Source organism: Pelophylax lessonae (assembly GCF_965119305.1).
Source record: "Pelophylax lessonae genome assembly, chromosome: 1".
Classification (NCBI taxonomy): domain Eukaryota; kingdom Metazoa; phylum Chordata; class Amphibia; order Anura; family Ranidae; genus Pelophylax; species Pelophylax lessonae.
This window is the reverse complement of record NC_138768.1, coordinates 141,289,731-141,315,299: the sequence shown is the minus strand read 5'-3', so window position 1 is coordinate 141,315,299 and position 25,569 is coordinate 141,289,731. Positions and strand designations below refer to the sequence as shown.

Sequence of the window (25,569 nt, the reverse complement as noted above, 5' to 3'; positions counted from 1 at the left end):
TTTACATTAGCCGCCTGCCTTTCTCCCTCTCCAGCGGGAGATCGCGAGTGGCTGGCAGACATTGGAGCTGCCGGTCACTCGCGCGGGGATGCCTGTGAACGAGCGGGGGCGGGAGCATGCCTCCGGCAGCACGCGCTCGCCCCCCACAGGCGGCTGAGCAAATGACATACCCATACGTCACGTTGCCCAGCAGCAGCTGGCTACCGCAGTATTATCACTTTGTATAGTTTTTATCTGCAATTATCCTTTCACAAGTTTTGTTTTTGATCACATATCTTCCCCGCCTTTTTATTCATGCCTCATTATATTTAGAATAGCGCACCACCTATATAACATTTTTACTATTATCACTAATACTATTTAGTTATGTGATTGATTTAATTGGAGGAGGTAGCGCTTCACTCTCATTACAGGTGTTTTGGCCATCAGTGTCAAATCCTGGGGGCGCCCAGGAGGCAAAGGTGCAGTGTGCAGCCCAGGCATGCTGCCTTCTGGGTATACATCCCTGAACTCATATGGACTTAAATTGGAACTTCACTCTCCCAATCAACATTGATTATATTTAATCCTCATGCTGCTAGCATTAGTAAATAGATAGGAAGGGATATCATATTTACTTTTAAACTTTTTTTTTTTTTTACATTTCTTTAGTTACTTCCTGGTTTATTGTCTATGTAAATTATGTTATAACTAACGATAGATATGTGTGGAGCTTATGTTATACTGTACATCCCAGGGGTCTTGAGCAGCAACTACCCTCAGGGGAGACTGTACTGATAATCAGGACACTGATCATCAGTGCAGCCCCAACAGTGCCCAGCAGTGATGCCATTCAGTGACCCTCTAATGCCAGTCTGTGCCCATCAGTGATGCCAGTCAGTGTCCATCAGTGCCACCTATCTATACCGCCTATCATTGCGGCATATTAGTGCCTCATCAGTGCCCTTCAATGCTGCCTCATCAGTGCACAGCAGTGAAGGAGAAAAATAACGAAACTAAGAAAAACTTTTTTTTTTCAAAATGTTCTGTCTTTTTCCATTTGTTTAACAAAAAAAAAAAAGAAAGCTCTATTTGAGTAAAAAAAAATTATAAAAATTTAATTTGGATAAAGCGTTGCATGACCTTTCAATTGTCAAAGTGTGACAGCCCTGAAAGCTAAACATTGGCTTGGGCAGGAAGGGGGTAAAAGTGCCCAGCATTGAAGTGGTTAAACCCAAGAACTTGTCAGCACAACATCCAGCTGTTACGTATTTCAGCTTGTCATAGATTTTGACAGGCTGCTGGACTCTGCCAGAGAACACAGGGCTGTCTGGCCAAGCCACCCATGTGCATGTAGCCTAAAAGCAATTTATGACTCTTTACCTATTTGGTTTGGCACTTGTGATATATGTATATGCTTTAAGCATAACTTGACAGCCAGCTGCTGTTGGTGATGCCCCTTAGACAGTGACAGGACAGGAGTAAGAAGCAAAGAGTTCATGTTTATCATTCATTACTATGGACAGGCCCAGACTTTCTGCTTTCCCCCTGAAGTCTTTGGTGCTGGCTTTGCCCATTTATTCAGTTCAAAGGCTGGAAATGATAGTAGCAGACGATACATAACTGAAATACAAGAGTGTCATAAGCGCAGAGCACATGCTCCTTATCCAGTTGAGTACTCTGACTTTTTTAGCGTTCCGGCTGTCTCTGTGTCACCACCTTCATTGTATCATGTATATTACTTAATTTCTGCCCCCTGCCCTACATTCCTGGCCAGCAAGAACCGAAGTCCTATACAAGGGCAGTTCCTGCTCCACCAGTAAAAAAAAAACCCACCAGTGCCCATCTACATCCGTGAGTTACTGAGAGAGTGGGGACTGTATGATGTGTGTGGGGTTTTGGGGGGGGAGGGGGGGGGAGAGAGAGAAAGATCCATATTATGTGTGAGACCAGGCGGGGGAGGGGGGGGGTTTGGGCTGTATTATGTATGAGGAGGGGGGCAGGGAAGCTGTATTTCTGTGATAGAAATCAGATCTGTCAGCTCTGATCAGTTAGGGACCATTTTCTAATTTGGGTTCACCCAGGGTGCCATAACACTCAATAACGTTCTATAGCCAGTAAGTCATTCATTGCTATGGTGCTGGGGGGAAGGTGCCTCCTCCAGCATCTACATGAAGGGCCGCTTCCAGCATTCAAAAGAGAATAGAACAGCAGCCCCTGTCCAGACCTGCGTCACCTCCTGTGCACTGCGGGAGTTGTAAGGTAGGGATTCAGTAGGAAAAAGGAACTTTGTGATGGGCATCTCTGATGAGATGTGGGGCTCTTATGTATGGGGGGACTCTGATTTGAAGTTAATCTTGTTAAGGCGTTTGCATGCATCATCGCAGGCTCAGGTTTCCCAATGATAAGTCACATTTACATTTTTTTTTTTTACATTTCAGACTAGGGTGCCTTGTGATTTAGCACACTTTGAAAGGCTGAATTGACAAAAAAAAAAAATTAGAAAACACCAATTTAGAGAACCTGTATTTTAATGATAGTTTTGCCCCCAAGAGAGTGCGTCTTACCTTGGCTGCAGATGCCACGTGCCATGTTGATGGAAGCACTGGGTCCTAGAGTTGGGTTGGCTAAGAAGTAAACTGCTGTCAGAGATGCAGCATGAAGCCCAGATAATTTATCAGGCATCACAGAACAATAATTAGTGAATGTACCTACAGTGAAGTTTGCCTGGCTCGCTTCCATGCACTTTCATATTAGTACAGAGAATTTACACGTTATTGGTAAACTGTGCAGCAGGCTCAAGCAAAGTTCACTCAAACTTGGATACTTGCTGTGTTTTCAGGGGACTGCAAAAAAAGAAAACACAACAATAAATGGGAATTTGCTTGCAATGTGCCACCTGCTTAATTATCTTTTCATTGTCTGTTTTTGTTATGTTTGCCGCATTTTTAAATAAAAAAAATAAACTTTCTGAAATTCTTATTTTTTTTTCTGTCAAAAAATATGGTGAAGGTTGTACAACAAAATAAGATAATAAAACAGCAAAAGTATTTTAAAACAAAAGTTATGATATAAGCTAAAAATAATCTTGAAAACATTTTTTACACTACCCATTAGGGGTCTAGGCAAGTAAGGATATCCAACAGCAGTGACCCAGCTAGGAACTCAACACACATAAGTCACAGGTCTACCTTCCCTCCTCTTACCCTGGGCCCTGGCAGGCTTTATGTAAATCGGTAACCACAGTAACAGCATTTAGCATAAATCTTAGACATGAATGTAACTTATATGGAGGAAGGAGGTGGGCACTTCTATATGGGTACTGGAGGCTTTTTAAAAGTCAGTTGGTAAGCAATACTATCCACGTTTACCAAGACTTTCCCTTGGCTTTTTGGTAAAGGTTACAAGAATTAAAAGAAACATTACTGAGTCTTAAAGAATCACTATAATAAAACAACATTCATATCTTAGAGACATTATGTGTGAGACTCTTCTTCCTTCAATTGTGCTTCTTGATCTGGGGAACTTCTATCTTCGTATTTTTGTTGAGGATAAACACTCTTTAGCAGCAAAGAAAAAGAGTGTGCCAGGGATCTAAGTGAATCTTGCATTGTGCTTTCACTTTCATCTGTGGTGGTGGCATCTGTTACACACGGGCATGGAACAACATTCTGCTTTGTGTCAATGCAATTGTGATGGTCACCAATGGCAGCAGTCTCTTTTCGAGAAGAACTTCTTTTATGGTTTCTTGAAGATTCTACTTTGTCTTCTATAGTCCTTGCAAGCATGTAGCTCACCTTCCTTTGATGAGCTAAAGCCTCTTCTTTATCATTCAGCTGCAAACCCAATCAAAATAAAGATAAGGTTCAAAATGTGACTTATGTACTACAGTTAGAAGTCAATTTTTACATCCTAATCCACATTAAAAAAAAAACGAGCTAGAATATGGAAACATCACCCCTACTTTCCTTTAGAATTCAATTCATAATAAGAGAATTATGGCTTTACAAAATGTTTAAAAAGAACCATGTCAGGAATTATAAAACCTAAAACTAACATCTCTCTGTAAAGCAATGAGTTTATAGGTACCTATTAAGCTGAAGTATTCTGCAATTAAGAAAGAAGCTTCTTGGTGTGTTGGATGCACGGTTCCCTCCCACTGCACTCTGTATTTTTTCTGCCAGCCCCTATGCACTTCTGTATCCTATACAGACATAGTAGTTGGCAGATGGAACCACAGAGCACAGTGGAAAGGATGGGGGGTATCCGACATTCCTGGAAGTGTCAAATGTATACCTTTTAAGCAAGTTTCCCTCTTCAGTGCAGTAACGGAAACAGGGTTTACAGGAATGTACTTCATAAATGGTTTGCTTGGCAGGAAGCTGCTAGTGTCCGGTTTTAAAATTCTGACAGGGCCACTTACACTTTTTTTGGCTAGCATTAATTTTATTAGAGCTATAGTGGCTAAATCCTACCAATTAAAGTGATATTAAAGTCTTATTTTTAAACAAAAAAAAACCAAACATGTTATACTTACCTGCTCTGTGTAATGGTTGTGCACAGAGCAGACCAGATCCTCTCCTTCTCGGGTCCCTCACCAACACTCCTGCTGAGTGGCCCCACAGCAAGTACCTGTGTATCCATTCAGACACGGAGCCACGGCTCGCCCCCCCCCCCCTCATTGGCTAACTGACTTTGATTGACAGCAACAGGCGCCAATGGCTGTGTCTGAGCCGATCAGGAGGGAGAGACAGCATGTACAGCCAAGGCTCTTGTGCAAGATTGCTGGATTGGGATGGGGCTCAGGTAAGTATTAGGGAAGGTGCTACACACAGGTTTTTTATCCTAATGCATGGAATACATTAAGGTAAAAAACCTTCTGCCTTTAGAATCACTTTAAGTGACACATACATTCAAAGTGACAGCTTATTGTTTATGTCCCTGGAGAGCAATGGGCCAATAGTATGACAAAAAACTGAATAAACTGTTCTGTACATATCTCAGAATAGAACAAAGAAACACCCAAATGGCAGCAAAACACTTGGCCCATTTAGATGTGAGCTTTTATAGATCTTGACTAAAATCCTGGAAACCACATGGAACTTAGTTTTACTCTAGCTATACAATAGAGCAGCCCCTTTCCCTTTTAAATCCTCCATCTGCTTCCGACTGCAGACAAGCAGGAACACAGGCGATTCCACCAAACCACAGAAGGACGCTCATCCTGTTATTGTTCATGTTACAATACTCTCATATTAAAGGACAAGTCAAACTAGTAATGTATAAGCAGCACTGGTGGTGTAGATTCCAATCCTAGTTCACACATAAAACTAGCTCGCTTGTCCAGACAACTGCTTGTTAGTATTCTACAAATCCACAATGAGACAGCTGTGTCAATTTATATCATGTGTGGGTTTGTACAATATACACACACACACAGCAGATATCTGGACATGTGCGCCTAAAGCCTCGTACACACGCAACAAATTTCCGCTGACTGGTTGTTCGTCTTTTGTCCAGAGTGGTGTCTGTTGGTTGGAATGTGCTCTAGACTGCACACGAATTTTGTCGTCCGACAGAATTCTACTTCAGAAGTGATGTCGTGTTGGATTGCTTTCTTTGTGTTCTTTCATCTCTGAGCATGCCTAGTCTTGCTCATAAGATTTTTCCGTGTCGAAATCTGTACTGACTGCATGAAAATCGGACGTGTTTTGACAGTGGACAAAAATTTTATAGCCTGCACACCAAAATTTTTTCGGCCGAAAAGTTGGAGTCGGTTGTCGAGAGCACCATACTAACAAGCCGAAAATCGGCAGATCGGTCGGACGAAAATTCCCGGCCGAATTTCGACTCGTGTGTTCGGGCCTTAAGTGTTCCTTGCTTGGTTTTACACTGACAGACAGAAATCTGTACATTCACTTGAGAGAGTTGCATCCACACAACAGCAGGTGACAGTGAATATGAGCACCACTATGGTAGCTATATCTCCCTACAGAACTTGGGGAGCTGAAAGAGGTGTCACAAGATAGACTGGGGATTTCTGATTAAACTGGAACCCAACACACTTTTTTCATGCTTGATATATACTTTGTGTCAGTGTATATCAATTCCTATACATACACTGTTAAATGATGTACTGTATTCAACTAAAAATAGGGTCGGTTAAACAAACCTATACTAAACCAAGTACTTATATTAAGCAAATTACTGACATGTCTTTTACAGAGTGATATAGAATCAATTTAAAATTGTATATTTTTTAATGTCCACTCACCAGGTCAACTAACACTGTAAGGACCTCTTGTGGGTCATCTGCTGCATCTAAATTTGTACCGTCAATAGAAGAGATCAGCATGCTTTTTAATTTCTGGCCTAAGCTTATGTCCTTATCTTTTTCCAGCATATGCCCTACAAAAGAAAAAAAGCATACATTTAGTAATTCAGAAGCCACCCAGTACTACCATAGGCCATTTTTTATCCAAGTTTATGATGAATGACCTAAGCACGGTACCCTATAGCAAACTATGGTCCTTCTCAAAGGACCTTATGAATCCATGTGCTCTCCACCATCAATCAGCATTAGAGTACGTTTGAATCTTATTGATCCATACAAAAAAAAAAAAAAGATCAGGTGCCAAAAGGGACAACCAACTCAGGGAATATCCTCATGCAAAAAAGTCCATAGCCGCTAAGAGGGGTCAGCATAAAAAAAAAAAAAAAAACATCAAATATTTCTGTAGGAGCACTTAGGACTATATATTAAAACCCACACTGTGAATATATGTGATATTGAAATTCTGCAATGTCTCAGCAAGGATAAAATCCAGTATCCATATCAGTCCCATTGAAATAACAAACAATTTATTGGAAAGTAAAAAGTCACATGAAGTCCGATCACAATTGACTTTTGGTTGGAAAAGTCATATAAAAGAATAATAATGTAACTGGGTAGTTCTGTGATAATCAACCGTGTGGCATACCCAATTGTGGACCCAAGCCTTGTCAGAGATGGTAAGGTGAAGGCTGCAAGCACACTGATGGAGATAGTATTGTAAAGGACCTCGGCTGCTGAACTATCCACTGCAAACAAGTGTAGACTTGAACTTTGTAACAGGAAGTGCATTATACTCTCCTGAAAGGGGCCCCGGCATCCGAGCCTCTGGGCTATGGAGTCAGATTACATCATTGGGCCACGTTGGAAGGGGGCAGAGCCAGAGAAGGTTGGTGACTCGAGAAAGCGCATGCACATAAAACGCATTATGGTGAAACGCTGAGACATAGGCGTGCGTTTCCCCTTGCAACGACCCACAGTGACCTACACCCTTTCTTGTTACAAAGTTCTGCGAGTCTACACTGTGTGCAGGGGATACTCCAGCAGCCGAGGTCCTTTAGTATACGATCTCCATCAGTGTGCTAGTAGCCTTCACCTTAATATCTCTGACAAGGCTTGGGTCCACAATTGGGAAGAGTGCCAAGGGTAACTCCTTAGTGGGGAAAAAAATATAACTTGGCAATAATGGCTACACAAGCCAATATTGTAAATTAAAGTTGAACTATGGACAAAACCTTTTTATTCAGCAGGGACAGGGAAGCTGGTCAAAGTTGATGGAAAGATGGATGGAGCCAAATAAGAGTATTCATAGAAGAAAATCTGTTAGAGTCTGCTAAAGACTGGAGACTGGGGAGGAGGTTCGCCTTCTAGCAGGACAATGACACTAAACATACAGCCAGAGCTACAATGGAATTGTTTAGATCAAAGCATATTCATGTGTTAGAATGGCCCAGTCAAAGTTAAGACCTAAATCCAATTGAGAATTTGTGGCAAGACTTCACAATTGCTGTTCACAGATGTTCTCCATCCAATCTGACAAAGCTTGAGCTATTTTGCAAAGAATGGGCAAAAATGTCACTCTAGATGTGCAAAGCTGGTAGAGACATCCCCAAAAAGACTTGCAGCTGTAATTGCAGCAAAAGGTGGCTCTACAAAGTATTGACTCCGGGGGGCTGAATACAAATGCATGCCACACTTTCCACATATTTGTAAAAATTTTGAAAACCCTTTATCATTTTTCTTCCACTTCAAAGCTATGTTCCACTTTGTGTTGGTCTGTCACATGAAATCCCAATAAAATACATTTACAATTTTGGTTGTAACATGACAAAATGTGGAAAAAATTTCAAGGGGTGTGAATACTTTTTCAAGGCACTTTAAGTATATCATATTGGGGGGGGGGGGGGGGGGGCTATAAGCAGACATTGTCAATTTATTTAAAGAGGCATTGTCACTTTAACCATTAAGAGCAAACAATGCACATATTCTACATCTATCCCAATGAGAGAAAGGCTACACATTTATTATAAAAGAAGAGTATCCTTCACAAGACAGGGTTTACCATTCTCTTTAAGACGTCTCCACCTGTTTATTCTCTTACTCCCTTTCTTACAGAGCTTCTCCATGTCACTCAGAGGTAGATTCTCATTATTCCTGCGCTTCAACTGCTGCTCAAACGCAATGCGAAATGCATCAGCCATTACATAAGCTTCTTCTTTACTCTTCTTCTCAATTTCATACTGCAAAACCAGAGTTTTCAATTCAGATACAACAAATGTATAATGCAGTTTATAAGAAACTCTTGCATCACCCAAATTTTTGACAAATATGATATTGCTGGCATGGATTGGCAGTTCAAGAATTACCAACATAGAAATTAATGAAAAGCTGTGAAGATCCATAAGTAGCTGTACTTGGGTCGCAGATTGGGCATGTCTACTAGATCAACTTTCTGGAATCTGCTGTCTGTTCCTGGAACTACAATGCTGCCTTTATGTAGCCTCTATACCTGACCCTTGTTAAACACCTATATAGAGGACTCAGTAATCAGTGCCAGATCAACAGGTTCTGTTTGTCTGTCTCTACCTGAATGCTGTGCGTGTTTCCTGGAATCTGACTTTGACTGGCACTTTGGCTTACCTCAACCCCTTGCCTATCTGACCCCACATCTGCTGCTTGCTTCAGCCTCTCATCTGTACAGCAACAGCTTTGCTTTTTATAACTTGGTACGGCACCTGCTTATCTGCAAGCTGGCTGTAACCGCTAGACCCTCCATGAGATGCACCCAGGGGCATTAACAATCTTAAGAGAAGCAGAACAGCCCTGTACCACTGTAACACTCCCAACAATGCTGCGACATGCCACGTTCAACTTTTTAACTGAACTCTTAGGATAACCTGCTGAATTCAGGACTCCCAATAGAAGAATCTATTGGAGGGTAAAGTGGCTGTTCTGTCTGCTCTCTACTGCATTGGCCATGGGAATATGTACAAAAGTCAACAGATGACATGGAAACCATAATTAAAGGATGAGCCAGAAGTAGGTGCAGAATGAAAACCAGAGAGACTCTCCGATTTACATGCTTAGAATTTATCTTCAGAGTTGAGGTGCAAACCATATCTCTGAAGATTATTATTATTGCTACTACAGTATACAGGATTTATATAGCACCAACAGTTTGCACAGCTCTTTACAAACCAATTAAATACAGGAGGAATCAGAGGGTCCTGCTCATTAGAGCTTACAATAGAAAAGATCCAGAATCTTCAGACAACCAATGCAAAAGTAAAGCACACGTCATGAAACATGTCAACCTTGCTCTTATTCCCCACTACATCTGATTCTACACTTTGGAATTTTATCATATCAATATCTGTTCAAGTGCGGATCTTCTGGGATCTCTATGGTCTATTGAGGTTTGTGAGTAAAAAAATGGATTTTTGTAAAATCTTACCGTAAAATCCTTTTCTCTTAGCTCATTGACAGACGTAGTCCTCGGTGATACAGCACCTTCGGGTTATGTTGCCTCCACAGGAGCAGGACTAGACAGGAAATAAAAATGCTCTGGCCACACCCTAGGGGCAGTCCCAGAGGGTAAATCTCTCTCTCTCCGCCACAGCAAATCAGTTATGTCACAAAAGCAGTGCTTAGAGAATTTAACCCAACCCAACTCAAAAACAGAGGGGCGGGGACTACGTCTGTCAATGAGCTAAGAGAAAAGGATTTTACGGTAAGATTTTACAAAAATCCATTTTTCTCTATCGCTCATTGACAGACGTAGTCCTCGGTGATACAGCACCTTCGGGAAGTCCCAGAGCAGTATCACAAATGAGGGGTGGGAAAATGGAAATCAAATCCCAATCTAGAAGGCCCAACCGATGCCAACTAGAAGTTTACAATGCTCATCCTTAATGATGAGACTCAACAAAAAGAAATTTTTCAAACAGAAAAAAACCCTCGAGGTAGACCACCGGTCTCCTCAAATTGCGGCCTGCAAAACCTTGCGGCCAAATGAGGCATCCGCCGATGCCATCACATCAATTTTATAGAATTTTGTAAAGGTATGTACCGACGACCAGGTGGCCGCCTTACATACCTGGACCACTGACGCCTGATGGCGAAAGGCCCAGGAAGTACTGAGCGCTCGAGTGGAGTGCGCCCTAACAGGGAACGGAGGACTCTGACCCTTAATAGAATAAGCCTGTACCACCGTCTGTCTAATCCATTTGGCAATGGTCGCGGCAGATGCAGGCAACCCCTTTCTGGGGCCATCCGTGATCACAAAAAGTGAATCCGTCTTACGGAATGATTCCGTAGCTTTCAGGTATACCCTGATTGCCCGAACCACATCCAAGGAATGCAACGCATGTTCCCGATGATGATTGGGCTGAGGACACAAGGAAGGTAGTACAATATCTTCATTCAGATGAAAATCTGAAACCACCTTAGGAAGAAAGGATGGCTTAGGATGAAGTACTACCTTATCCCTATGAATCACTAGGTATGGGGACTGGCATGATAATGCAGCCAGTTCTGACACCCTGCGAGCAGAAGTGATAGCCACCAAGAAGGCCACCTTCTGGGATAAAGTAAGCAAGGGAATCTCCCTGATGTTTTCAAAGGGAGGTTTCTGTAGAACCGACAAAACTAAATTAAGATCCCAGGGCGGTAAGGGCGTGCGGACTGGTGGAGCCAGGTGCCGCACCCCCTGGATGAAATTCCGCACCAAGGACTTGGTAGCTAAAAGTTTCTGAAAGAAGATTGCTAATGCTGAAACTTGACCCTTGATGGTGCTCAAAGCTAGTTTCTGCTCAACCCCTTTTTGCAAAAAGGCCAATATTCGAGTCACCGAATAGGTACGTGGAGGAAATCCTAAAGATTCGCACCACGCAATATAAGTCTTCCATGTGTGATAATAGACCTTGCTGGAAGTCGCTTTCCTGGCTTTAATAAGGGTAGGAATGACTGAAGCTGACAACCCTCTGTCCTTCAGTACTTGGGTCTCAATGGCCAGGCCATTAAAACCAGCGACTGTAAAGCATGATGGTAAATTGGTCCTTGAGACCACAGACATTCCCTGAGACAAAGTTCCCACGGAACGTCTGCGACTAGCATGTCCAAGTCGGCCAGGCCGGCTTGACGAGGCCAGCCTAGAATTTCTAGGACCACTGGCGCTGACTGGATCTGAGCCAGGCATCCCTAGAGCTATCTGGCCCCGACCATCCGAGAAAGTCTGGTCGTTTTCTGTTCCCACACATTTATCAGATACCTGATTCCTATCAGGAAGGGTGATCTTTTCTGGTTGAACCTCAGGGACCGAAGTCACCCGGCTAGAGGCTTCTTGGTCTGTCTGGTCAACCAGATCCGATTCCTGTGGGGAATAGAGACTAATCTTAGGAAAAGGTAAAGGAAAAGATCTATTCAGGGAACGGTGACTACCGCTCTCTGTAGTACTTAAATGTTGGAAGGGAAGAATCGCACCGGTAGTAGTAGTCGATGCTCGATCTAATGTCCTGAATACCGGTGAAAACGTCCCCCCACCCTCAACCCGGGTGGGGGCGCACCTTCAGGCTGTGTAATCCTTTGCTTCGGGTTTGGCTGAGTCGGTCCTCCGTTTGTCCGACCAGCCTTTCTTGAACCCTCCTGGAGGAGTCTTGCCTTTCCCGCTTGTTCCAGCCGGGCGTACGAACCCTTTATGGGCGGTAAAGAAAGGTCTTCGCTTGTTGCGAGGTCCCTTAGCTTTAGCAGCCTGTGGCAAAAAAGTGCTCTTGCCCCCAGTGGCATCCTTAATGATTTCATCTAGGGTGGCCCCAAATAGACGATTCCCCTGAAAGGGGAGATTCGTCAAGGTCTTTTTGGAACCTAGGTCAGCTGACCAGCATTTTAACCACAGCACACGTCTGAGGATTACCGCTGACATAGATGCATGCCCTAATAGGGGAGTAGTGTCCAAGGCTGCGTCACAGATAAACTGTAGCCCTTGTATAATCTGTTCCATCAAATCAGATGTTTCCTGGGGAATATCTTTTCCCCTAAGGTCTTGGCGTACCAATCTTGCCCATTCCGTAAGTGTCTGGGAAACTAGACCAATAACAATTACTGGTCTAAATGCTGACCCTATCAGAGAGAAGATAGTGCGGGACTCTGCTTCCATCTTCCGATCCACCGGATCCTTAAAGGACGAAGTGTCCTCCACTGGGATAACCGTGGCTTTATTCAGCCTGGAAATAGGTGGATCCACCACTGGTGGTACCGTCCATTTCTTAATGAAGGATTCCTCAAATGGATAGCGTCTAGCAATACGCTTGGAAATCGTAAAGGTACGCTTAGAATGCTCCCATTCTCCTTTAATTTTATTCCCAAAACACTTGGGTACAGGAAAAACCTTCACCGTTTTGATGGGCTTGTTAGTACCAAAGGGAATCTCTGTTTCAGTTGCCTCTGCCGGTAAAACCTCAAGTCTTAAGGTTTCCCGCACTGCCACAACTAGTGCGTCCACCAATGCTTCTTCCTGAATTATAGTGGGAGAAGGAACGTCCTCCTCACTGTCTGAGGGAGCTTTACCTGAGGTAACAGCCCTTGCAGAGGGACCTGCAGCTGCAGTGACCATCTCTGAATCTGAGTCAGAGGTGTCCGATAATATAGGGGTAGGCGGGGGTCGCTTCCTTGACCCCCGTCCCTGACAGGCTGCCTCCACCCGAGCCACCAAAGACTCCAAAACTGCTGTAAATGCATCCATACTCTGTGCACCGGCGGGTCCCGTGGCCCCCTCAAGGGAAAACAGGTGGGGGAATTAGTGTGGCAGGGTCCATGATTATTCCAGTAACTTCCCGGATAATACAATTCAATTAAATAAAAAAAACTTTTTTTTTTTTTCAGACCCCCAGCGCCACAAAAGCCCCTTAGTGTTACCTGCTAGGGATCCCTATCGATCGAGAGAGAGAGAGAGATAGACCCCCAGGCTCACCACTTGATGCTCAGAGTTTAACTGCAACAGGTTACAGCGCTGTCTTCACAAACAGGAAGTCTTTTGGCTGGCTGCCCAGGAAGAAAGGAGGCGGTTCCGCCCCTCTGCACGCCTTCCGGCGCCTCCCCTAGCTCCACGAGGTGTTTGGATCACCTCAAACATGGCCGCCCCCATGCTGGAGACACGAGGCTACGCCAAAATGGCGGCTCGTGCGATCCAGCAAAAAAAAATGTCGGCGGCCTGTACCGAATAGCGGTGTGCTGCAGAGCACACAACACCTTCTCTGCATGGGGATTTGGCGTGGTTGGTGGTACCGGCCCTGGCGGACCGCATGGCCGTTCGTTTGACTAGGAGGGTAGTCTACATGTCCGTGGCTTCTGACTGGTAGGTACTTATTATTATCACAGTAAGATTCCCAGACTGCCACTGATTACAATCTTTTTAACATGTATACAATTAGATTGTTAGCTCCCAAACCAAGCCTCCTGGCTTTTTGCACATAAAATCACACTCAAAGTAGGGGGATCTGTGCCATGTTATAGGATAGAGGGGGACTCTATCTTACCATACAGAGAGGGGCCCGCGTTCACCACAAGACCCGTCAAGGGAAAATGGGGAACATACTACTCACCATACCGGAACCAGGCGGGCACCAAATCCTGAAAGTACCCCTCTCCACCGGGGCGGGAGGGCTGTCGACCAATACGGACGCCGTGACTCATGGTCCTTGGCGTTTCAGCGAGACGTTTAACTCGCGGGGTCAGTCCCCCAGCGGCCGACCCAGCGCGGAGCTATGGCCTGCACGCGCTCATAGGCTGAACTGGGGTGACCACCGGATCTCAACATCCAGCCCGTCGCCCAGTTCAGCTTTCTTGCTTGAAGATCTCACAGGAACACTGGAGAAAAAAAGCTGTCTAAAAAATCTTTTTAAGAAAAAAATCTTGCCAGGACCGAAGATCCCAGCAAGGTATCTAGGTCCTTACTCCTGACTAGACAGAAAAAAACTGATTTGCTGTGGCGGAGAGAGAGAGGATATACCCTCTGGGACTGCCCCTAGGGTGTGGCCAGAGCATTTTTATTTCCTGTCTAGTCCTGCTCCTGTGGAGGCAACATAACCCGAAGGTGCTGTATCACCGAGGACTACGTCTGTCAATGAGCGATAGAGAAATATAGTTACTTATGTCTAAGACAGGGCTTCCCAAACTTTTTTGGGCCAAGACCCACTTCTCAATACAGTCATTTTTTTTGGACCCACTTGCTTGTAATTGAATATTGAAAAGCGCTACAGAGTTTGTTGGCGCTATATAAATGCAAATAATAATGCATTATTATTAAGGGAGGGGGGATGTTAAATTAAAAATATCAATTTACTACTTGACAATTTATTATTGAATACACTTGCCAGATGTTCTAAGTGAAGGGTCAGAAACCTGTGGCATGTGTGGCATATAAGCAGAATTGTAAGTATTCAGCACCCTCATAGACAGTATAAGGTAGGCAGAAGACAGAAAACAACCACGCCAGGACAGTGATCAGCAGGCTATATGGCACTCACCCTCCTTCCTCTTCCAGCTGTCCACAGTGAAGATGAAGCCCCTGTTTGCCCTCTCCAGGGCCCAGCACACCTCACCAAGAGTCTCCATGATGAGGAGCTCTATGCTGGTCTTGGTGTTCTGGCTCTTCTCCTTCAGATCCTCTACTGGGGTCACAGAAGCTGCCATGAACTCCTGACACCACCGGGCCACCTGGTCCTCCTATGACACCGAGGCTGCCGTCTCTGCCCGCTATAGTCTGAGAGAATCCCGCTGCCAGTCTAGCCACCACCGCTGCCGCCAGCAGGACTGAGGAGCTGGCTCTGCACCCCATGAACATATCCTACATAACAGCCCACATACGTACTCACTGATGCAAGTATCCTCCTCTCGGGAAATGCAGACCAGCCTCTGTAAACTGAGTGGGCAGGATCCTGAATCCATTGCAATTTGACTGCGCTGGCTCTCTGTAATTTGTGCGGGCTCGCACAGCACAATTTAAGCGGGCCCGCTCTCAGTGATTTCTGTCTCAGTGCGACCCACTCAAACGCAGCTCGTGACCCACCAGTGGGTCCCAACCCACAGTTTGGGAACTCCTGGTCTAAGATGTGATACGAATGTTTCAAAAATTTGAATAAATCTGTCCACAGGGACAGAATGCCTTCTAAAGTCTCCAAGGGCTGGTCAAAATTTCTTTGGGGATGGAATTCCTAAAATATGAATGGATGTGCTTTTATAAGGCATTGTACCAGTTTTGAGATATACATGTCTGGCAAGAAAGTCTATCCTAAACTAACAGAAACTGTAGAATAACACACAGGGATCGGCCAGATGAAAGACTTACTTCTTGTCGGAGCTGAAGCAGCTGTTTTCGTGTTGCAGCTGACATCTTTGCACATGAGCAGGGTTCTCCTCCAGTAGCACATGTACAAGCACCTAGCACAGCAAGCTGCAAAGTATGTTCAACTTACATTAATACAAAACATATGTACAATGCATTTCACAAATATCAAAGTAGATAACATTCTCCAACATGTCTACTATTACAAATTAGAGACAACAATTTTATTGCATATGAAAATACCACCTCAGAGTACAGACATATGCAAAGAGGATCTCTGAATGCAAGACAGGCAGATGATTGATACCTCCATCCCCTCCATTCATAGATCCCGTTTCATTCATAGAAGCTGTAGTACAACTTCTATGAATGGCCCAGCTGGGCTCTTTTGCTGAGAGCCTGTAACAGGCCATTAGTTGTATTAATGGGGATGGGAGGGGGGTCTGCATGGAGGAGAATTTAAACTAAAGGAAGAGACATCAGCACAAGGGACACATCCTACTGACTGTCAGTTATGTCTCTTGTGCTTATTTTTCTTTTTTAAAATGTTAGCTACACTTTGGGTTTAAGAGATATTTTTTCTGTACATTTAGCATTTTAAAGGAGACACAAAAAATGAGGAAATGTGCATGTGTAGCAGAGGTGTACTAGATATTATTTTTCCCTAGGCATTGCCTTTAAGGGAGATTAAATAAAAAATGATTCACGCTGTAAACTTAAATGTAGGAGTTAACCACTTGCCGACCACCGCACGACTATTTACTGCGGCGGTCAGCCCCTCACAGGCAAAGCGACGTAGGACTATGTCGCTAGCCTGGGAGGGTCTAGGGAGCGAGCATGTGCCGTCGGAGGCGCGCTCCCGCTCGCTCACGGACCCCCCCCCCGCGCGTGTGCCCGGCTGACCCAATGTGGACCCGGGCTCGCGATTGTCCGTTACAGTGGGAGAAAGGCAGGCGGCTAAAGTAAACAAAGCCGCCTGTCATTCTTCCCTGTGTAAGAATGGAGATCATACAGTTCTACTATGTAGGACTGTTGATCTCTGTTCTTACACATCAAGCCACATCCAATCACAGTTAGAATCACGCCCCTAGGGACACACTTAACCCCTCCCTCTCAAATAAAGTTAACCCCTTCCCCGCCAGTGTCATTTTTACAGTAACAGAAAAAAAAAAAAAAAAATCGCAGATCGCCGCCATTACTCCTTTAAAAAAAAAAAAAACAACAAAAATGACAAAAATCTTTCCCGTAGTTAGTAAACGCAATAACTTTTGCGCAAAAAAACAATCAAAATACACTTTTTGCGATTTTTTTTTAACAAACATATGTAGCATAAAACAAATTGGCCTAAAATGTTAAAAAATTTCGATTATTACATTTTTTTGGGGGGGGGGGGGGGGGGGGGAATTTCATATAAAAAAAAAAAATGTGAAAAATAGTTATTTTTGAAAAAAAAAAAAAAAAAAAAAAAAAAAAAAAAAAATCGCACAGGTGATCATATACCACCAAAAGAAAGCTCTGTTTGTGGGAAAAAAAGGACGTCAAATTCGTTTAGGTACAGCGTCGCACGACCGTGCAATTGTCCGTTAAAGTCACGCAGTGCCGAATCGCAAAATAGGCCCTGGTCAGGAAGGGGGTAAAATCTTCCGCAGCTTAAGTGGTTAAAGTGTTGATAAACCCTAACAATCAACTTCTTGCTCTCTTTTGGTCTGTTGAAAATGCCATTGAATGTATTTTGTTTTATCTGTTTTATACCTATCATAGAAGATAGTAACTTCCTGTGCTCTCAGTCCTGCCCAGTTTAGCCATTGACTACAGAGAACCTCCCCATCATATTATGGGGATGAGAAGAGGAGAGGTGTTCTGTAAATTACACTTTCAGTGCTAGGCTGACATTACTCTTCCAAAGATCTGGTACAGTAAGTGAGCATTATCATTTTAGAACAAGATGTGTGTTACTGGCAGGGATCATGAGGTAAAACTAAAGAGAAAAGGACTTGCCAAAATAAAAAAATTGCAGGCAACGTCCCTAAGGACGGGTAAGCTGCAACAGTATTACATTTTTTCAGCGATGTAGCAGCTTTTGATGTGAATGACCCCTTGCTTCACGGACAATCTTAGATGAGAAGTGAAAAATCACTGCTGAACACATGATACATGTGGCAAATATTAAAGTATGCATACAGTTTCAAAACCTTTAGGCCCCTTTCACACATGCTGTCCGTTTGTCCGTTTTTCATCCATCCGTTGACGGATGAAAAACGGACATCAATGCATCTCTATGTAAAAACGGATGACAACTGATGATCATCAGTTAACATCCGTTTTCATCTTCTTCCATCAATGTCCGTTTTTTTGAACGGATGAATGCCCTATTTTTCATCCGTCAAAAAAACGGATCGGACGAAAAACGGATGACAACGGATGAAAAACTGATGTCAACTGATGACAACGGATGAAAAACTGATGTCAACTGATGACAACGGATGAAAAAAGGATGAAAAACAGATAACAACTGACGAAAAACGGATGACAACTGACGAAAAACGGATGAAAAACGGATGAAAAACGGATGCAAAACGGATGAAAAACGGATGAAAAACTGATACATTTGACGTGACTGAACTGATGAACTGAACGGACTGTATGTGTGAAAGGGGCCTTAAAGTGGGCAGAAAACCAAAAAAGTTACAAGTCAATTGGGGAAAAAAAATGTTGTAGTTAACCGCTTCCATACCGGACCAATATACACTACTCGAAAAAAAGGAAAGGAACACTTTGGAAAACACATCAGATCTTATTGGGGAAAAATATCATGCTGGATATTTATACTGATATGGACTGGGTAATGTGTTAGGAATGAAAGGATACCACATTATTTGATGGAAAAAAAAAAAAAAATGATCAGCAGACACCATTTTGCTGAAATTTCATTGCAGCAACTCAAAATGGCACTCAGTAGTTGAGAAGACAAATGGTGTCCTGGGGTATTTCCTCCCAGATCTGGACCAGGGCATCACTGACCTCCTGAACAGACTGAGGTGCAACCTGGTGGCATTGGATGGACCAAAACATAATGTCCCAGAGGTGTTCTATTGGATTTAGATCAGGCAAGCGCGGGGGCCATTTAATGGTATCAATCCATTCAACCTCCAGGAACTGGCTGCATAGTCTCGCCGCATGAGGCCGGGCATCGTTGTGCACCAGGAGGAACCCAGGACCCACTGCACCAGCTTGGGTCTGATAATGGATCCAAGGATTTCATCCCAATACCTAATGGCAGTCAGGGTGCCATTGTCTAGCCTGTAGAGGTGTGTGCATCCCTCCATGCATATTGAAACGCAATATTCCCCACGCACACATTTAAGATAACTGGCAGTTCAGTGATGCTGGGTGCTGTAATGACCATAAGTTGGAAACCGTGGTTACTCAAAGTGAAGAAATGTAATCAGCACCAGCAAGGATTCCTCAAAAGGGTCCAAAGCTTTATTTAGTGGTCACATAATAGATATGTAGCAATACATCACAGCCACGCATGGCCCCTTCATCAGGCAAGTGACATCCATGGATATGCCTCCCCAGACTGTCACTGACCCACCACCAAACCGGTCATGCTGAACGATGTTACAGGCAGCATAACGTTCTCTATGGCTTCTCCAGACCCTTTCACATCTGTCACGTGTGCTCAGGGTGAACCTGCTCTCATCTGTGAAAAGCACAGGGCACCAGTGGCTGACCTGCCAATTCTGGTGTTCAATGGCAAATGCCAGTCAAGCTCCACAGTGCCGGGCAGTGAGCACAGGGCTCACTAAAGGACATTGGGCCCTCAGGCCACCCTCATGAAGCCGGTTTTTATTGTTTGGTTAGAGACATTCACACCAGTGGCCTGCTGGAGGTCATTTTGTAGGGCTCTGGCAGTGCTCATCCTGTTCCTCCTTGCACAAAGAGCAAATACCGGCCCTGTTGATGGGTTAAGGACCTTCTATGGCCCTGTCCAGCTCTCCTAGAGTAATTGCGTGTTTGCTGTAATCTCCTTCATGCGCTTGAGACTGTGCTGGGAGACACAGCAAACCTACTGGCAATGGCACGTATTGATGTGCCATCCTGGAGGAGTTGGACTGCCTGTGCAACCTATATAGGGTCCAGGGATTGCCTGATGCTACCAGTAGTGACACTGACTCTAGCCAAACACAAAACTAGTGAAAACCAGTCAGAAAAGATGAGTAGGGAAAAAAAAAGTCAGTGACCTCTAGCTGTAAAACCACTCCTGTGTTGGAGGTCGCCTCATTGTTGCCCATCTAGTGCACCTATTGTTAATTTTATTAACACCAAAGCAGCTGAAACTGATTAACATCCCTCCCCCTTTGCTACTTAACCACTTGCCGACCAGTCACGTTGAATGTACTGCGGCAAAGTGGCTTGTTCCCGTCCAGCGACGTAGACCTACGTCGCTGGACTCCTCCCCTTGTGGGCGGCTCACGCGCGCCGCCGGAGTCTCGCTCCCCCTGTATTCAGTTACAGCGGGAGTCGGGCCAGGGGAGGAGCGGCGGTGATCACCGCCGCTCTTCCCCAATCGTCGAGAAATCCAGTGTGGAGATCCGCCCGCTTGTGTAAACACAAGCAGGCGGATCTCCTAAGTCAGTGGTCCTCAACTCCGGTCCTCAGGGCCCACTAACAGGCCAGATTTTAAGTATTGCCTTGGGGAGATGCAGACTAGAGTACTGCAATCACTGAGCAGCAAATGATATCACCTGGGATAGATTTCAGTTATCTTGCAAACCTGGCCTGTTAGTGGGCCCTGAGGACCAGGGTTGAGGACCACTGTCCTAAGTGACAGACAGGGTCAGATTGCAGGGTTCAGCATAGCTAAACCTGCGATCTGTCCCTGTGTCACTCAGTCACCTCCCCCCACACACGTCAGTAAGCACCAGGCATACATTAACCCCTTGATCACCAATAAAAATTAACCCCTTCCCTGCCAGTGTCATTTTTACAGTAACAGTGCATATGTATAGCACTGATTACTGTAGTAATGTCACTGGTACCCCCAAAAGTGTCAAAAATGTCCGCCGCAATGTCACAGTCCCACAAAAAAAAAAAAAAAATTGCAGATCACCGCCATTACTAGTTAAAAAAAAAAAAAAACACCAAAAATGACAGGAATCTTTCCCTTAGTTAGTAAACGCAATAACTTTTGCGCAAACCAATCAAAATACGCTTATTGCGATTTTTTTTACTAAAAATATGTAGCAGAAAACAAATTGGCCTAAAATGATAAAAAATTTTGATTTTTACATTTTTTTGGGGGGAATTTCATATAAAAAAAAATGTGAAAAATATTGTTATTTTTTCAAAATTGTCGCTCTTTTTTTGTTTATAGCGCAAAAAGTAAAAATCGCACAGGTGATCAAATACCCCCAAAAGAAAGCTCTGTTTGTGGGAAAAAAAGGACGTAAATTTAGTTTGGGTACGGTGTTGCATGACCGCGCAATTGTCAGTTAAAGTCGCACAGTGCCGAATCGCAAAAAGTGGCCTGGACGTAAGACAGCAAAATCCTCCGGTGGTAAAGTGGTTAACTATGCAGATCAATATCCAAGGACTTTAACTGACTTGATGCTATAATCAGATTAAAAAAGGCTTCCTTCAATTTTTTTGAGCAGTGTATTTTTTTTTAGCAGGACCTTAGGGAATAAAATGGCGGTCAATGTAATTTTCTATGTCACACTGTATTTGCGCAGCAATTTTTCAAACGTGATTTAAAAAAAAAAAAACAAAAACACACTTTCATGAGTTAAAGAAAAACAAAAAACAGTAAAGTTAACCCAATCGTTTTGTATAATGTGCAAGATGTTACGCAGAGTAAATAGATACTTAACATGTCATGCTTTAAAATTGCGCACACTCATGGAATGGCGCCAAACTTTGGTACTTAAAAATCTCCATAGGCTACGCTTTAAAAATTTTATAGGTTACCAGTTTAGAGTTATGGGCCATACACACTATAAGATTTTCTGAAGACTTTTTCCTTCAGACTTACCAAAACCATATAATATATGAGGTCAAACCTAAACACTTTCAATTTGTATGCAATCAGGCAGGCCCTTGCACTACATAGAAAAGGTAAATCTGAAGGAAAAAGTCTTCAGAAAATCTTATAGTGTGTATCCAGCTTTACAGAGAAGGTCTTGTGCTAGAATTATTGCCCCCGCTCTCACATTCACGGCGATACCTCACATGTGTGGTTTGAACGCCTTTTACATATGTGGACGCGGCCTACATATGCGCTGGCTTCTGCATGTGAGCACGAGGGGACGGGGGCACTTTAATTTTATTTGTTGTTTATTTTATTTTTTCACTTAACCTTTATAAATGTTATCACTTGTATTCCTATTACAAGGAATGTAAACATCCCTTGTAAAAGGGAATGGGGCATGCCAGGTCCTATTTATGGAGAGATCTGGGGTCTATAACCTGGAAAAGCCTAAGATAAAGAAAAAAAAAAAAAAACACAATCTCAGGCTTTCCAGCCGAACACATGGCAGTGATTACAACTGCTGTGGCTGGACGTAACGTCATAACGTAGCGCCCGGCCTCGAAGGATCATAGAGATGACTAGGGACCACCTGGTCCTCAGTCAGCTCTTTGGTAAACTTCCGCCGCCCCGCGGATTTCTTCTCCGTCACGCTGATTGCACGAGCGAGCGGGTAGAAGCACCGGAAAGTGGCGGGGGGGTTGGAATGTCTCCTCCCGCCGCCTATAAAAACAATCAAGTGGCTGAACTGCAGCTATGATTGTTTTTATTGAGCAGGGATTCGCTGGCAGAAAAAAAAGATCTCTGAATGATGCCTGTAGCTGCACCCATCATTCAGTTATCGCCACTGAAAGCCCAGGACATCATATGACATTCAGCTGTATGGAAGTGGTTAAAGAGGAATTCCAGACGATACTTTTCCATTCATGGGTCAAATAGGAGTGGTTTCTTTTCAAGTAGGGTAAAATTTTTTTTTTTTTTTACTGGGCATCTTCGCTCATTTCCTGTAAGGGCAATGCATGCCATTGGGATAGCAAGCAAAGTGGAAAGAAATGTTGATAGGCATTTCAGGTAAGAGAGGGTAGCGTGAAATCTCCCAATGTAGGCACCTGCTCTGGTGAAAACTCTCATTGTGGGAGCTTCTATCTCACATCATGTTGTGTTTTCTGACAGGAAGAGCAGGGAAATCTCCCGAACCGGAGCACAACCCGCAATACAAATCTGACAAACATTTTTAACCCTTTATCATTCTATCAAAAACTTTTGCCTGAAATTCAACTTTAACATTTGTTACTGATTTACTCTGTACCTACTTTGATAAAATGTCCTTCTGTTTCCAATAATAAATGATTAACATATACATGGGAAAGTTGTGTCAATGCTGTTATCATGACTAAGACAGACAAGTCAGTTAAAAAATATATTCATAACAGAAGACTTACTTCAAGTGCAGTTACCTCTGCCAGACTACTTTTATCAAGAGACATATTGTCCTGGAACATTTTCTGCTCTTTCACATCAAGCATTGCAAGAAGCTCCTGACGCTGCTGACTTATAACTGGAGAGCGGAGACAACAGGTGTAAATACAATACAAGATAAAGAAATGGAAAATATGTTAACAAGGTCAGGCTCGGGCTAGCTGGTAAGTACACCTTAATACATTTCAGGGTTATCACATCCCTCTGTGATAAGTCATTACCATCAATCCAAATCTCATATAAATCAATCAGCTTCCTGATGAAGCACTATTTATGCAAAACCCGTTGAGACATAGCGGGGCAACACGCATGTCATATCTGGTCCCTGGTTGAGACACATTGGAACGCATGCTGGCTCAGAGGCACAGTAACATGTGAGTAATCATTTGACACATGGATGTTGGTTTTAATACAAAATACACATGTTGTGCAATGATGGCCTTTTTCAATTGCATGATTGACTGAGAGGGGAGGATTATCCTAATAGGCAAGGATCCCTGGTGAACTGGAGAGGGCAAAGGAGATTGATGATGCTTTTTACTAATTGGTATCTGATGATTGAGATTTTTGCATGGTGGAGGATAAGCACTTTTTTTCTATGGTGTATAAGCATGCTGAGCAGATTGGAAGAGAGGAAGTTAATGGCATATGGACACTAAGAAGCACATACAGGATTGCACTGATGGACATTTGAAGTCATACCATTACCATTGTTTTTGGTGTGGTTGCACTGTACATTTGATTTATATGAGATTTAGATTGATGGTAATCACTTATCACGAAGTAGACGGATCTGATAATATCGAAATGTATTAAGGTGGGCAGGGCTCACTTTTGCATTTTTTATATCACATAGAGTATTCATTTTTAGTGGAATCACATAGCTGCAGCCTGAGAAGTGTATAAGAAGGGACACAGAGATTGATCGTATCTTGTGCCGGTGACCTTAATATTGGTTGGCTGAGGAGTACAGCATGGGCAACATGTGTAGAAGGGAAAACTGCAATTCACCTTTATATCGTGTTTATTAGGTATATGCCTATGGTTACTAGCCACCAGAAGATGCTGCACAATAGGGAAGGAGGAGGCTTTTAATGTAGGCTAGCCCTGAAATACTCTAACCAATGCAATGCAAGGTCAACGTCTGTTAGCCACTAAAAGAATCGTTTAGCAACACAACAGGTTCATCCATCACAAAGAGTTATGTAGAAGCCATGGTGGACCATAGATTAGCCATCAGGTGGAGGTTTTCTTACGCTAGCAGCAAGAATGATACACTCTATAAAAAATTCAGACATCATTTTTGGAATCAGTTTAAATATACAGCTACCAGAATGAGCTCAGAACAACAAGGTGTTCTATCTGTCCAGTGTGGACACCCCCCCTACCAGATTGAAATTTACTGACAAGACACCCAAAGTTTACTGGCACAGCCAAGTTTTTACTGGCATTTCCAAAAGTTGAAAAATTGCAGTTTTAAGTGCAAATTTCAGTATTTAGGCTACAAACAAGTACAATATGCAATTGGCAATGTGATTTAAAGGTAGATATTAAGGCAAAAAACATTTCCTATTTAATTTTCAATATAGTAATACCTCAGGGACAGGACTCAGGAGGGCAAGAAATTAGAATGGGCGGCACACACACTCATGAAATTGACTGTCACAGTGACACTGACAGCAGTGTGCAGCAGCACAGATCACCGTCATTACACGTCCCCTCCTTAATCACCTTGACAGTCTTCTCCATGCCAGGTGGTCCCTTCAGTCCACTCCAGTCCAAACAGCACTGACAGTCCTGCTCCCAGCTTGCCTTGCTCAAGTCCTGCAGATCAGTTAATAAGGCTCTGGCCGCTCCTCTCAGCTCCCTTGCACCATGACATCACACTACACACTCAGGCACCACCTCCGCCAGACCCACCAGAACACACTGTAGCAGGCACTCAGTTGGCCTTGGCCAGCCCTGGGCCGGAAATGCACATGCGCAGTTCCAAGCCGAGCGTCACAGCCATATTTTTTATTGGCAAACTTTTCAGGTCACTGGAATTTAACTGGAAGGAGAAAAGTGCTGTTTTTTTACTGGCTGCCAGTAAAAATACTGACAGTTGACAACACTGGTTCTGTCCATCAGAACTACCCCCCAATCCTCCCCTGTGAAAACGACATTACTGAACATGATCATCAATGTACATCTGCAACAATTATGAGCCATGTATGTTTTTTGATAGTTTTCATGACTCAACCCCACAGTGTTAAAGGAAATAGGGCTGCTGCCTATAGCTGCACCTAAGGTATCAACCATTTTTATTTTGTAACTTGCACTGAAAATATCCCTTATTGGCAAGGTCAACAACTCCTAAAGCTTTTTTGCTTTACTTTTCACACCCTGTAACTAATCACTGCTTCTATTCTC

At 43.5% G+C, this 25,569-nt stretch overlaps 1 protein-coding gene across 2 annotated transcripts in view; it reads right to left on the bottom strand.

Annotated features, from left to right (window-relative positions):
• Nucleotides 1-3,420: 3,420 nt before the first annotated feature.
• The window catches only part of CCDC125 (coiled-coil domain containing 125), a 78,752-nt gene continuing 56,603 nt past the window's right edge, over nt 3,421-25,569 (bottom strand). The window contains exons 8-12 of one of the 2 annotated variants that reach the window (XM_082253564.1): nt 23,121-23,236; nt 15,654-15,758; nt 8,373-8,550; nt 6,254-6,387; nt 3,421-3,815 (exon numbers count right to left, since the gene is read on the bottom strand). In XM_082253564.1, the coding sequence (XP_082109690.1) occupies nt 3,456-3,815; nt 6,254-6,387; nt 8,373-8,550; nt 15,654-15,758; nt 23,121-23,236 (893 nt within the window). In that variant the 3' untranslated portion in view covers nt 3,421-3,455. The remainder of the gene's footprint in view (nt 3,816-6,253; nt 6,388-8,372; nt 8,551-15,653; nt 15,759-23,120; nt 23,237-25,569) is intronic. The other variant, XM_082253565.1, reaches the window with a different exon arrangement.